Source organism: Drosophila novamexicana, unplaced genomic scaffold (assembly GCF_003285875.2).
Source record: "Drosophila novamexicana strain 15010-1031.04,08,12 unplaced genomic scaffold, DnovRS2.1 tig00004560-arrow-pilon, whole genome shotgun sequence".
In the NCBI taxonomy this organism is placed as follows: domain Eukaryota; kingdom Metazoa; phylum Arthropoda; class Insecta; order Diptera; family Drosophilidae; genus Drosophila; species Drosophila novamexicana.
In genome coordinates, this window is record NW_020825054.1 from 559950 (window position 1) to 573273 (window position 13324).

At 41.8% G+C, this 13324-nt stretch overlaps 1 protein-coding gene across 2 annotated transcripts in view; it reads left to right on the forward strand.

Moving 5' to 3' along the window:
• LOC115770776 overlaps window positions 1-13324 on the forward strand; it is a 34454-nt gene that overhangs the window by 17411 nt on the left and 3719 nt on the right. For both annotated transcript variants that reach the window (XM_030716195.1, XM_030716196.1), the window contains exons 3-4: window positions 8540-12161; window positions 13209-13280. In XM_030716195.1, coding sequence (XP_030572055.1) covers window positions 8540-12161; window positions 13209-13280 — 3694 coding nt within the window. The remainder of the gene's footprint in view (window positions 1-8539; window positions 12162-13208; window positions 13281-13324) is intronic.

Sequence of the window (13324 nt, forward strand, 5' to 3'; positions counted from 1 at the left end):
TTATTATATTCGAAATACATTGCGATAACTTAAAACGAAACTAGACAATTAAATGTTTAGTAAATTTGTTTATTTAATTTATTTGACTTACTTAAATTATGCACAAATCCTTTTTTTTGTTGGTTTGTCTCTTGCACATTCTTTGAACTTGCCAGGAAAAACAATCCCCAATGTCAGCTGCGATGCCTTTGAAGCAGCATTTTCAGTCGCAACTCGGCGACTGCAGACTAGCCCGACGGCAAGAAAATTACACAGCACATTATTTAGCTGGCGTGTCAACGAATTATTCAAGATTTTGCTTGCAAAACAAGTAGACGAAAATAAGTTGAATTAATAATTTGGGACCTCGGCCAATTGCGAATTTAAATTACAAATTGCAAACGAGCCAATGGCAAAAAAAAAAACGAATGCAAAAACAACAATCATTCAAAATGTTTATTTGGCAAAATGAGCGGCAGCCAGGCGAAAACAAAATAAACAAAAGAAGAGCGATGTGATGGGCGATTATAATCAAGCGGTGATTTATACCAATACAAAAGTGTACTAAAATGTAAGTGTTGTAAAACTCCCCAAAGAATGTATACGAGAACACATTGAACGATGCAAGCTTACAGCTGCATACAATAGTGGCACGCTAAACAGCACATCGCTAGAACTAGTTGCGAATTATATGCTGCGCAAAAAAAGGAATCTGCCTTTTCGTAAATTATGTGGCATGTATAAGAGCTGAACGCTAGAAATAGCTGCGAAATACAAACAAACAACTTAAGAGCTATGCTCGGCATGAACTTTATCAAACAAATAGCAGATCAATAAAAAATATGCGCCAGGTAAACATGTCCGCGCTAGCATTAGTTGCGAATTATAAGCTAGAAAAGACGTCTAGCGACGCGCCAAGTGCTTGGTAATGGCTTTTGTATGTACTCTCTATACTATTATATCTTTTTCTTTGGGTCGACTTAACGCTGGGCGGGCCACTAATCGCCCTCATTGCTCTGGTACCACTCGTAAATAGTTATACACTTTCTAATGGCTAGTTGAGACCACAACAACATTTACACACCCTTTACTCGAGAGTGTGTGGAGCACATGTGTCAGTGTGATTCGTAAAAGCATAAACAACTCGAAAGATATGATGTGTAACAAGAATCCCAAACGGGGAGCTGCTTCCCTTACGACTGTTTGTCTATCTGTTATGGGTTAATCAAGTAAACAAACAAAGGCAACACAGCACCCAAGCACCAGCAGCTGGTAAGCAACAACAATGAGCAAGAGCAACAAGAACAACCGAAACACCCGAAAAAATAGACGAAACACGAAACACACCCCCAGCTAAAAGTCAGTAACACTTAACGCCTTTTGATTGTTTAATTTCTCAAATTGTTTTATGGATTTATCCCAGCTGTCGGTTGAAGCAACGGCAATGCTCTTCCGGGCGCCGCACGCCAATGAAAAATTAATGCCAATGCGAAAGCCAACGCCAAGGGTTGTCCTGCACAGCAAGAATGAGTTGCTGCTGAATTTCTGCCGGGTGCAGCATCGAGCCGAGCAACAGCCCCGGGACAACATCAAAGCCGTGTGGCTTCATTTTTCACCGCTTTTGACATTTTGCAGCCACCGTTGAGTCTGAAACAATCAGCCAACCAAAGCGCCAGCAGACAGCTGACAGACGCCAACAGTATGAGGTGGGGGCTGTATAGTGAGTGTTAACTTTTACTAGCCACTGTTGCGTGCTAATCCCCCCCACTGGCGCACGCAACGACCATGCCCAACATCCAGCAACCAGCTGCCCGACCATCCGACTGCCTCCTGCGCATATTCCAATCAAATTAAGTAGAAAGGTTCGGTTCGCTTTCGAGAGGGAGGGGGTTGCGTTCTATATAACCACGAATTCACTACAAATGCGTTAGTCGGTAATTAACGTAAGGCCCCACCCGGCAGGTATAATGCCTCATGAGATATTTGCGATCTTTGTGGGCTTTTTTTCTCGTGTGAGTATCTCGAGGGTAGCTTGAAGGTCACATTAGATAAGATTGAAGCTGACTCATCCGATCTCTGAAAATACACTTGACTACTTTTTGTAGCTAAACGCAATTTGTTATGCAAATTATATATACTGGCTTCTAATTGCATCAGATGAGCGCACAAAGTCTCCTAGTAATTGTCTAACCCATAAGTTCACTTGCGTTCATTACTATAATTTACGTCACGTTACATTTCTTAATATATGATATATATATATACATATATAAATATTTACATCTTTTGGCGGATTCGTTGTTCTATTTGTTTATCCAACAAGTTTTTTTTTTTATGAAATTCTTTCATAGTCTTGGTTTTGTTTGTTTCGACATTTTCAATTCGTTATTTTTTCAAGTTTATTTTTAGCTAGTTGTTTAGAACTAAAATTTCCAAGTGGATCAGGTGCGTTCAATTTGTTTCTTCCAATTGATTTAAGTTATATTTTCCTAAAAAGATTTATTTTAGGAAAATTGTTTGAATTTTAAATTTAAAAAATGGAGCTGGATTAACTTTTTCTTTAGCCTTAGTTAAAACCATTTAATTATAAGCTCCCCCGCGCATTTATTTAGTAATATGCAATAATATTTTATCTGGAATACGTTTTTGAGCTTTATTTTGTTTCAATAAGCTAGTGGTTTTTATTATAGAATATACATTTCAATTAAGCTAGTTTTTAAGAGACCATACGAAGTTAATTCCGTTTATTATGCCCTGGAAAAAGGGAATACTGTTTTAGTGCAATGGATGCTGCAGGCGGAAGGACCTGGCGACCCCATACTAGCCGAGTCGTTCTAGCCATGTCCGTCTGAAATTTTTAATTAATTTCGGATAATCGGTAACTTGTTCCGTTTCTACGCAATCGATATAAACCGATTTCGAAATCCTCGTCTATGAGCAGCTTTTTAAGGTTTTCTCTTAGCTTTTGGAAAAGTATCTACAAATGAAGTATGTTTCATTTTATAGCTTCCTCTATTCCCCCGTCCCCCTATCGCGAGCTGCATTTGGAGTTGGTTATTGAATGTACAGGGTATCCCCTAGTCGGGCTCTCTCGACTAGAGCACTCTTACTTGTTTTGATTTTACTTCTTTAGATACGTTAGCACTCGTATATTTTTAATTGTTGTTTACTTTCATATGTTGAAGCTTGAAGTGCTTCTGGTTCACTTTCCATAAAAAGCTCAGCTTCCAATGAATTAGTTTATTTTATGCATCTAGTGGTTGTTGTTGCCCTAGCATCATTTGCCCATTTTCATCTTGGTTCATTTAATTACTGGTTCCTGTTGCACTTGACCCATTTCAATTAGATATGCTCCGTGTTGTTAAGTGTAGCGCATCCACACACAAAGTACCCGGCTGATGGTGGCCTGTTTTGCGTCATGTTAATGGTGGGTGCCCCCACCATCCCATCCTTCACTTCCTCAATGGTACCCAGCTCGCAGCCTCATTGTCGTTCCGCCATGGCATTTATTGCTCCGCCTATTAGCACGCACACCCGGGCACAGACTCCATAGTGGAGAGCTAAAGCGTCCGAGCGAGACAGCAGCATCCTTTTTGTTGTTCTTTTTGCCTTTTTGGCCAGCTGCGCGCCTCCGGCCTCTGTTTGTTACCCGCTCCGCTGCTGTTGCCCCTGCCTCTGTCTGTCTGTCTGTCCTTCCGCTGCAATTAAGTCGCAAATTGTCAAAGCCAACAAGTTCCACAAGTGGATTGTTGCTTTCGTTGTTGTTGTTGTTTGTTTGTTTGTTTATTTGGCTTTTGTGTTTGTTTCATTAACTGCGAAAAGGCGTTGCAAATCCCAATCCGAATCCGAACTGAATTCCGAAGCGTAAACGAACATATTCCCAAACTCCTTTCTCGCTCTCTCTCTCTCTCGCTCTTTATCTCTCTCTCTCTCTGCCACTCTCACCGTGGGCTTTGGTTGGCTGGCAAAGAGCTAACCACTCAACGTTGCCCTTGCGAAATTGGATTTGAGCGGGGGCAGCCGAATGAGTTTTGGGGCATTGTGTGCAGTAAACTGTCTAATTTGCCCGCCCACCACACACTCCTCACTCCCTCGCGTCAATGCGCTATGATTTATTAAGTGGCGCTGTCTCTCTCCAGCTCGTCTCTTCTCTCTCCGCGTGTTCTATGGATGGTTTTTTAGACGCGTGCAATTTGATTACACTTTGATGCTTGGCGCTGACTGCTGTGGCTTTTTTATGGCAGCATTAGAGTCACAACTTGAACTGTAAATGAATTGTATAAAATTTACACCCCCAGCACAAAAAAAAAACAAATGTTTAAAAACGAAACAACCCCCAGCTAATTAGTTAAACATTGGCGTTGTCAACCCCGCGCCAAGAATGCCACATTTTTCACGCAGCACTTGGCTCGAGACCCACTTCTTCGGCCGGCTTGACTTATGTTTCCACTTTAGTTTGCCGCCGGGGGGTTCTGGGAGAATTATCATCAAAAATGTAAATTTATGTTTGCGTACATGCGATTTATTATCTGTATACATCGCCATTTGCTACCGTTATGCAGCGACTAGCTTCATCTCTTTCTTTCTGCAGTGTACCCTAGACTTAAAATTTATGGCCAATTTCTATGTTTCAGTTATTAATTTTTGTCCAACTCGCCGGCGGCCAATATCAGATTATGTTTATGCTGTAAATTGTTTTTCATTGCCTGCAATTTTCTCTGCGCGGATTTTCCAAAGAAAACTAACACATTTCGCGTGTAGCTTGAAAAACCTGTGGAATCTTTAAAGCGAGAAAGAAGAGAGAAAAGCCTTTTGCCAAGCACATGTTTTCTCTTAGCTATTATTGTATTAATCATCTTGTTAGTTTTATTGAATAGAAACCTGTTATGCTAAATATTTACATGGAGCTTAGACTTTGTAAATATTTATTTTTATTATTTGACTATTTAACGCGGCTTTTGAACCCGCGTTTTTAATGTGACTTTGTGCGGAATAATTAAAGCATGTTTACCCCTTTAAATCAAACTGTAGATGAACTTAGAAAGCTTGCAAGTAATTCTGTAATTAATTTGAACATTTTCAACAATTTAAACTTATTTAGAATTCGTTTATGAAGTTTTGTACGTAAGATTCGGCTAAATTCCAGAGTTTTACAATGTTTTATGTTTTGATTTCCAATGTAGCAAGAAAATTGAAATATTATTAGAAAAACGCCAAACTAAATCTATTAATTATAAGTCTTAACCAAATTTAAGCTGCCCAAATTTAGTGGTCTTTAATTTCCGTTTATGTATACCATTTATATTCAAATTTTAGCTTGTGTTTTAGGTTTAGGTCTAGGTTTGATTTCTTTTATTTCCAATTCATAGTTAATATGTTTTCTCTTCAGCATGTGTTTTGTCTTAAATTTGTTTTTTTTTTTTTTGCAATCCTTCAGTTTGGCTTATAATATGCAAAATTTCTTAACACACTCATGATTTGTGTATAATTTAATGTTGACTTTCAATTCATTTGCAAGTTAAGTCCGATTAATATCTAACATTGCCCGCATTTCTATGCACTGATCTGAAGATTTGGCTTATAACTGATTTATATTTTTATATAGATAAACCTCCGACGAATATCCGATTATTATTTGCTGAAATTTGCATAGTAGTGTTATTAAGCAATTTGCTTGATATTTTTCCATTATCGTGGATGTGTATTATATATGAAATAAAAATATCTCGTATGACAAATTTCCCCATTTCGTGTGACAAATTTTGTACCTTTTTTGCTCGATTGCTTAACTGATGAGTACACACAATATTGACAAATGGAAGATCTCTGTAGCCTTCTCAGTAAATGTGGCTATTTAACGTGCCATAAAAGCATTGATAAATCGCTGGAGAGACGTACATACATGACATACATATATGTTATATAAGGTAAAATATATTTGCTTAAAAATGCTGAAAATCTCGACTAGGTGATAACCACCATCTATACTGTGTAGATGAAGTTAATAGCATCAATAAAATGAGGCTGTGCCAATTGATATTTATTTAGACATCAATTTTTTGATCTCTCCAATGGTTACAGGAAGTTACACTATATATGTCTAGCTCTCTTAGATCAATGCGCTTATGCAGACAAGCGGATCGACTGCTTATCTTTATGTTCAAGAATATTTATATCTTTGGTAATGAAGATGCCCTCTTCTAACTTTTCTGTTCTGCGCTTTATTATAGGAAAGAGATCAGAGGAGATGTCCATCCCATCCCATCCATCTATTGTACACTCTGCTGCGTAATATCTCAATTCAAATGATTCGTTGTCTTATTTTTGAAGTACGTTCAATTGTTATTTTCGTTAGATGCATTTTAAAGAGCATTCGGTGCTGACTCTTTGTGCATCTATTTTTATTTAGCTGGGGGCAGGCGTTCGTCTTTAATCGGCCGTTATTTAATTTGCTTTTATTTTTTATTTTTTTTTTTTATGTTTGTATTTGTTCGTTTCTTTGTCTTTAGATTTGCTGTAATTTACACTTGACAACGTCTCTAGCACTTCCTCTGCGTCAACGCCGTCTCGTATATCTATTTGTATCTCCATCTCTGTTTGGCACTCTCGGGGACTCATTGGCTATGCAGAGTCGGCGATTTTCATGCATTCGAAATGCTGAGTTTCCGTCTCTTTTATTGTCCACCTCTGCATAAATTACGATCACAATTGTATAGTTCTTGTTATTTTTGTGGGGTTTTGAATTTTATGCCAATTTGGGGACTTGTGGCCAATTACCATATGGTTTATACTTGGGGTAACGTCAATACAATTCATATGCCCTTATCTGTATCCAAATCACGTTGCTCGCCTTTCCAAATCATTTTCGTTACGCGTTTTTCTCTGGCCTCGCATTCTCTGCTGCCGCCTCTTCTTTTTTCCATTTTTTGCATTTTCAAGTTAAACGCCAATCAAAATTGTGATCTCTCTGATCTGAACTGAGTCTTCCTCTTACCTAGACCCTGTGACTGCCCGCGTGACACATCTACGGGCATCACAACAAGTGTTTATCAATCAATGACAAGATCTTGAACCAACAGGCGTTAGCAGTGTCAAAGATAAGGTCTGTCCTCGAATTTTAAATTTCTTTCGACAGATTTTGAGGCACGTGTTTCAACATGCATCACATCTTGCAAGGTAGTTTACCAAAACTTTGGTAGGTTCGATATGTCTTCGTATTGCATTTGAATTACTTGCATCTCTGCTTTTAATAGTAGGTTAATCTGAATGTGTTGTTGCCTTTAAAACGTTTACGGATGTGACAAAAAGAAGAGCGTGCAACTCACGAGTACATGCAACTGTAAAGATTACCGCTAGATACATTAAATGTATCAGAGCATGCCATAAAGATTATACGAACATTTTGTATGGCCTATTTCTTGCTCATGGTTCTTCCATTTATCCGAATTCAAGTAAAACAAGATCAACATTTGTTAATTGCATAATAACTTCGATACTAGGCGATGGCCATTTATTTTCAGTCATTTTCAGTTAAGTTTACTATTATTGTTGTTGTTGTTGTAATTCTACTCTAATGAAATCGTTCACTTGGATAACAAAGACAAATCATTTGCTGCAAATTTTGCCACTTGGCTGGCCAGGCCAGGGCAGGCGAACATCGCCGCCCGCCGCTTTGTCTGCTTAACTGGCCATAAAATATTTATTTATGCTGAGCAGAGACAATAGCTTATCGTTTAATATCGCTTACTTTCCAAAAAAGTAATTTACAATGCCCTTTACACATATTCAATGTCAATAAATTAATGCATAAGCTTTTGAAGTTGATCAAAAAGTAGCTACAAGAAGTGAAAGATAATCGGTTGAAATGCGATTGAGTCAAAACAGAAATTGAATAATGGCTGCGAGTGTGAACAAACGTTTCCAACACTCAAAAAAATCTCACTGTAAATTGTTCGGTTTTACATTAACATTAACAGCGATAACTTAACATTTGTAATGCTTAAAGGTTTAAAATGAATGAATAGCGGTTATTTGTTGCTTTGTCAAATAGCTGAAAGTTTGTGATCTAGTTGAAATATGCATTTATTTTATTTAACAGCTTTAAATAAACCGACGGGTTTTGTATTAATTTAAGCTAGTTAATAGCTTTATATTGAAAAGAAAAAACCCTGTTATAGTTACATTAGCAAGTTTTTAAACATGGCAACATTTCAAATTGCACTCTTAAATTTATATTAATAGTGACTGCTTAACAAAAATTATAAAAAACCAGTGCAAGAACAAGATAGTTTACAATAAAAAAGAGCAACAGGTTGATAAACATAACATTAACAGCGCGCCTTATATTTTTAATATTAATGTGTGGCAGTTGGTAAATAGCTTTGACTAATTGGGTACTGCCTAAAATATTCTTTGAAATGCATTCGGCTATAAAATATATTTGGCTTAACTGTTGATTAGAGTGCCATTGAGCGTACTGTTATATTAACGTTACCAGAGGCAGGAACCCCACCATCAGTTAACATAGATCTGTGTACTAAAACGTTTTCTTTTTTTGCAGATCTCACGCGATGATGGCCTGCCCCAGGAGATCTGTCGGCAATGCAAGGCACAGTTCATAATGGTTGCCAAGTTCCGGCGGCGCTGCTTGCGTGTACAGCAGCGGCTAGAGGAGTATGCCAAGGAGATAGCCGAGCGCAAGAGACGTCTGGCCGCCAAGCAAGTCGAGCAACCCCAGCAAAATGAGCCATCTGAAGAGTATTATCTGCACCTGCCCGAGTCACAAATCGAGCGCAAGCGTCGCCTGGTGCTTAGTAAGGGGGCGACACAGTTGGAATCGCAGCCAAAACAAGCCAAGACTGAAGCCGAACGCGCGCCGACGCCGGCCAAGCTGCGACGCCTGCAGCTTAGATTGCGTAACATGCGCATTGCCTCCTTGCCAGCCAGCCAGATTAAGACTGAACAACCGACGCGAAGTGCGTCACAGCAGGGCGAATTAAAGGAGCGTTCGCCACTGAGAATGCTATGCAAAAAAATGCAGATGCCCTGGAAAACGAAGGCGGCACGCAAACAGCTCTCAGAAACGTGGTCCAGCTGTTCGACGGCCTCCCACTGCCGTGCAGCGTCCATAACGCCAGAGGAGCTGACAAAGGCACAGTTGGCGACACCGCCACGGGCGAAGAGTTCCGACACGGAGACCGAAACAAGCGCAGGTCAAACGTCACCCGAGCAGCTCAGCGATTTGTCCGTAAATCCATGTCACGGCTTCGCAAGCGACTGCCCTGGTTGGTCGCCCCCCTCCTCCATTTTATCAGTAGCTATTCCCGCCATCCAAGACGCAACAACGCCTAAACCAATTGGCCAGCTTCAGTTTCCACCAAAGCGAGAGACGCCCAAAAAACAGCACGTGGTGCTGCGCCGAGGACGACGTGGGCGTAGCTCTGTGCCGCTAAAGCGAGCGAAGCGCATTGCGAAGAAAAAGAAGAAGCAGGCAACTGCAGAGAATCATTTGTCCAAGCAGAAGATGAAGCAATCGAACAGTCAACCAAAAGAGAAACAGTGTGAAGAGATACTCGCAGCCGGGGCAGAGGAAAAGCTGGCCAGCAGCTCCTCGGATGAGAAGCCATGCTACAGTCGGGATGTACAGTCAGAAACCACCTCCGAGGATCTTGCAGCCGTGACAACAGATGAGGAACGAGAAAAACCAAGTGAAATAGCGGCAGATGTGACCACAGCCGCTGAGAACGATAAGGTGAAGCCCACAGTAGCAACAAGTGAGTCCATGGAACAACTGGCGCATGCCACGCCAGAGCAGTTGCAGTCGTCCGCCGCAACTGAATACCCTGAAGAAAATGCAACCAATCAAACTCAGGACAAAAGGCCAACAGAACAAATGCAAAGCATATCAAGGAAAGTAAACGAGACAGAGGAACAGATGGCCGTAGATATAACCAATGGAACTCCAGAAACAGCTGATTCCACAGTTCAATCTGAAGAGCTCTCTTCATCCACCATGGAGCACAGCCAGCCAATCCAGGACAGTCAATGCCAGTCGCCGGAAGTGCCAGCTTCCGAATGCGAAATAGAGCTGGGCATTGCAAATGATGAGCAGCAGCACGCACAGCAGCCGCCCGTTGAAGAGCCCGTGCAAGAAGCGGAGGAGCCAGCGTCGGAGCTTATAGTAAGCATACCGTTAGATGTGCTCGGCGACGAGCTGCAGCGAAAACTATGCAGCAGCGATCCAATCGCGCAGGAGGAGGAAGAAGAGCAAGCTCAAGATACCGAGCCTAAGGAGCCCGCAGAGGCGGACGATGTGAATAACAATGAGAATAGTGAGAATTTTTGCCAGAGTGCTACAGCAGATAGCTTCAATGCTGCTGTGGCACTCACAACCAAACAAATTGAAGCAGAACCAAATGGAGGGAAGGCAGTGGTGCCACTCGACGACGACATGGAGTCCCTGGAACGATTAGCTGATATGCAGCCGCATGTACCGGTTGCGGAAGTGCAGCCGGTTCGTGCTGTAAATGCCAGCTCGATGGATTTCTTGGCCGAATTCGAGAAGCACTGTGAGAAGACGCTCAAGCTGCAGGCGAAGAAGGCGCCACAAACGGAACTAGAACTGGTGGAAGCCAAGCAGCAGCTGGAGGTGGAAATGAACGATGTGGAAAGCACTTTGCATGGCATACTGAATGAGATGCAGGACCAGCACCTCTATACGCCTGTCTGTACGCCGATTGATGAATTTCTAACGCCTGCCGATTATGTGCCGCTCAACGAGACGCAAACGCCAGCGGCCACGCCAACGGCGCCACAGCTCTACTCATCGCCAGCTGAGACACCTCAGGGACAGGTGTCGCCACAGCAGCAGCAACAGGTGAAGGAGGGGAATCTGTTTGACAGCAGCAACTTTAGCAATGAGCTGATCGGCTTCCAAAATGATATGCCCTGCTTTGAGAACATTGAGGCTACGCCTGAGTCAATGGCGGCGCAGCAGAGCCTGCAGCTGGAGCTGACGCAGCTGCTGAATGAGCTGCAGCCGGCACAGCAGCAATCAGCACAGCAGCAACAGCCGCTGCAACAACAGCAACAGTTGCAGCTACAGCAGGAAGCTGTCAGTTATGAGGCACTGTACCAGACGCCGCTTACCGCCCAATCTCCAGTGAACGGCAATAAGTTGCAGATCATCCAAATGCAGCCACAGGAGACACTGTGGCAGGCACAGGCAACAACAGCACAGCAGACGACAACGACACAGCTGCAATGGTCGACTGTGGGCGGCCTGGAGGCCATCAAAACAACACCTGTTGCCGGCCTGGATAGTCTGAATGGCAGCGGCACAACCACCTACTACATCAATGCCAGCGATCTCTACCAGACGCAGCTGCAGCAGCAACCAGCTCAGCTGACGGGCGATAGCTATGCAATACTCGATAGCAATGAGAACTACGTGCTGGAGCAGCAGCAGCAACAACAGCAGCAGCCCATTATGATACTCATACAGCAGCCAGAGCTGCAGCAGCCGGTGGCATCCGCCAGCAATCCGCAACAGGCGCCGCTGCATATAACATACGGCACCAGCCTGGGCAATGAGCTGCACGCCTATCCCCAACAGCAGTTGCAGCAGCCGCAACCGCAGCAACTGCAGCAGCAGCAGCAGCAGCAACAACAGCAGCAGCAGGAACAACGTACACAACAACAAAAACCTCACTCACAGTCACAACAACAAGTACAAAATACAGTATTAGGCTTGCCTCCTGCCGTACCGCCGCCCGCCCGCGGCCGTCCGCCCTTGCTTAAGTGTCGCTTCTGCCAGAATGGACCGCGTTTCTCCAATAGCCTGGAGTATAGTCGTCACATCATTGAGCTGCACCCGGCCGTGGCGCCCTTCAATTGTCCCCACTGCCCGCTGGCCTTTGCCGGTCGCAGCAAGCGCAGCCAGCACATCCTCAACCACCACATGGTGCAGCAGTTCCACTGTGGCCAATGCTCACTGATGTTGCCCTCGCAGCGTGCTCTGGATTTGCACTTGCAACGCTTTCACATGCCGTTGCCAACGGAATCGGGCGCGTCCGGAGAACCAGCTGCTGGCGCTGTGCGCCTAGACGAGGTTCAACTGCAAATAGCCAACAAGAGAGAGCTTCCTAAACTGCAGCAGCAGAAGACGTCGCCGCATATGCCTGGTGAGTTTTCATATGAACCAAGTTGAACTCTCGTTCAGAGTGAAGTGTTTTTATGGCTATCAATCCAAACCCAACTGCGTGTTGAATATTTTGTTTGGTTAAGTTAGTTTTAATTAAATGAAATAAGCCGCAAGACGAACTAGTGCTAGCTATATCTATTTCACATCAATTAACCGACAAATGAACTAGTGAACTAGTTATGTTTAATTAGTTATCAATTTTGTTTCTAGTTAATTGATAAAACTAACTGCAAAAACAAATAAGTTATGTTCCCTTTATGAGTGTTTCAGTTCTGAATATAGTTTATTCAAAATGAACTGAACTAGTGCTTTTGCTTCTTGAACAAGGTTTCGGCTCATTATCATTATCAGTAAAAGTACTTACATTCTGTTTAGGTAGCTCTAGCTGTACGACCCAATTATTTTGGGCCTGTGAACTGTAAACTAGTTTTAGTTTTGGTTCATAAAAGTAAAATATACCAGTCCCATTTGTTCAAAAAATTGTAGTATTAAATAAAATAAACTAGAACCTCTTTATTTATCTAAAAGTAGTTCCTTAGAATCGAAAAGAAAATGAATTTGTCTTATTTTCTTGAACTATTTTTTGCATTAATTAAATTAGTTGATATAAACTTTGCTTCTTTTTGTTGACCTTCTGATTTCATTAATTTCACAACTCCTTATTATTTTCTTAAATAAACTAAATTAAATAACATTCTTGTTATGTTACATTTTTGTGTAGAGAATATTGTACTATGAGAAACTTTTTTCTACGAATTAGTTTCTATTATGTATGATTAGATTAGATGATTATAATTAATATTTTTTTAATGAAGAGCAAAAGGCGTTCTGTTAGAAGAAACATTACCTTATACTGTTGCTTCGTAAATAAGTTAATTTATTAAACTGTCGCCTTATGTTTGTTAAAATAATTAGTTATTACCCAGTTCCATCAGCTATTACTAATGCTTATGCTCTATGCCTCTTTCTCTCTCCTCCTCTCTTTGTTTGTCCTCTCTTTTAACTGTATTTGCCTCCGCATGCGTAGCTTTGGATCTTGAAAAAAGCCTGCCACAGCCACGCAGAACGCGCATACTCTGCTGCCCGGACTGCGAGGACTGTAAGTATCTAAATTTCTTTTAAAAAATATAATCCCCTAGTGCT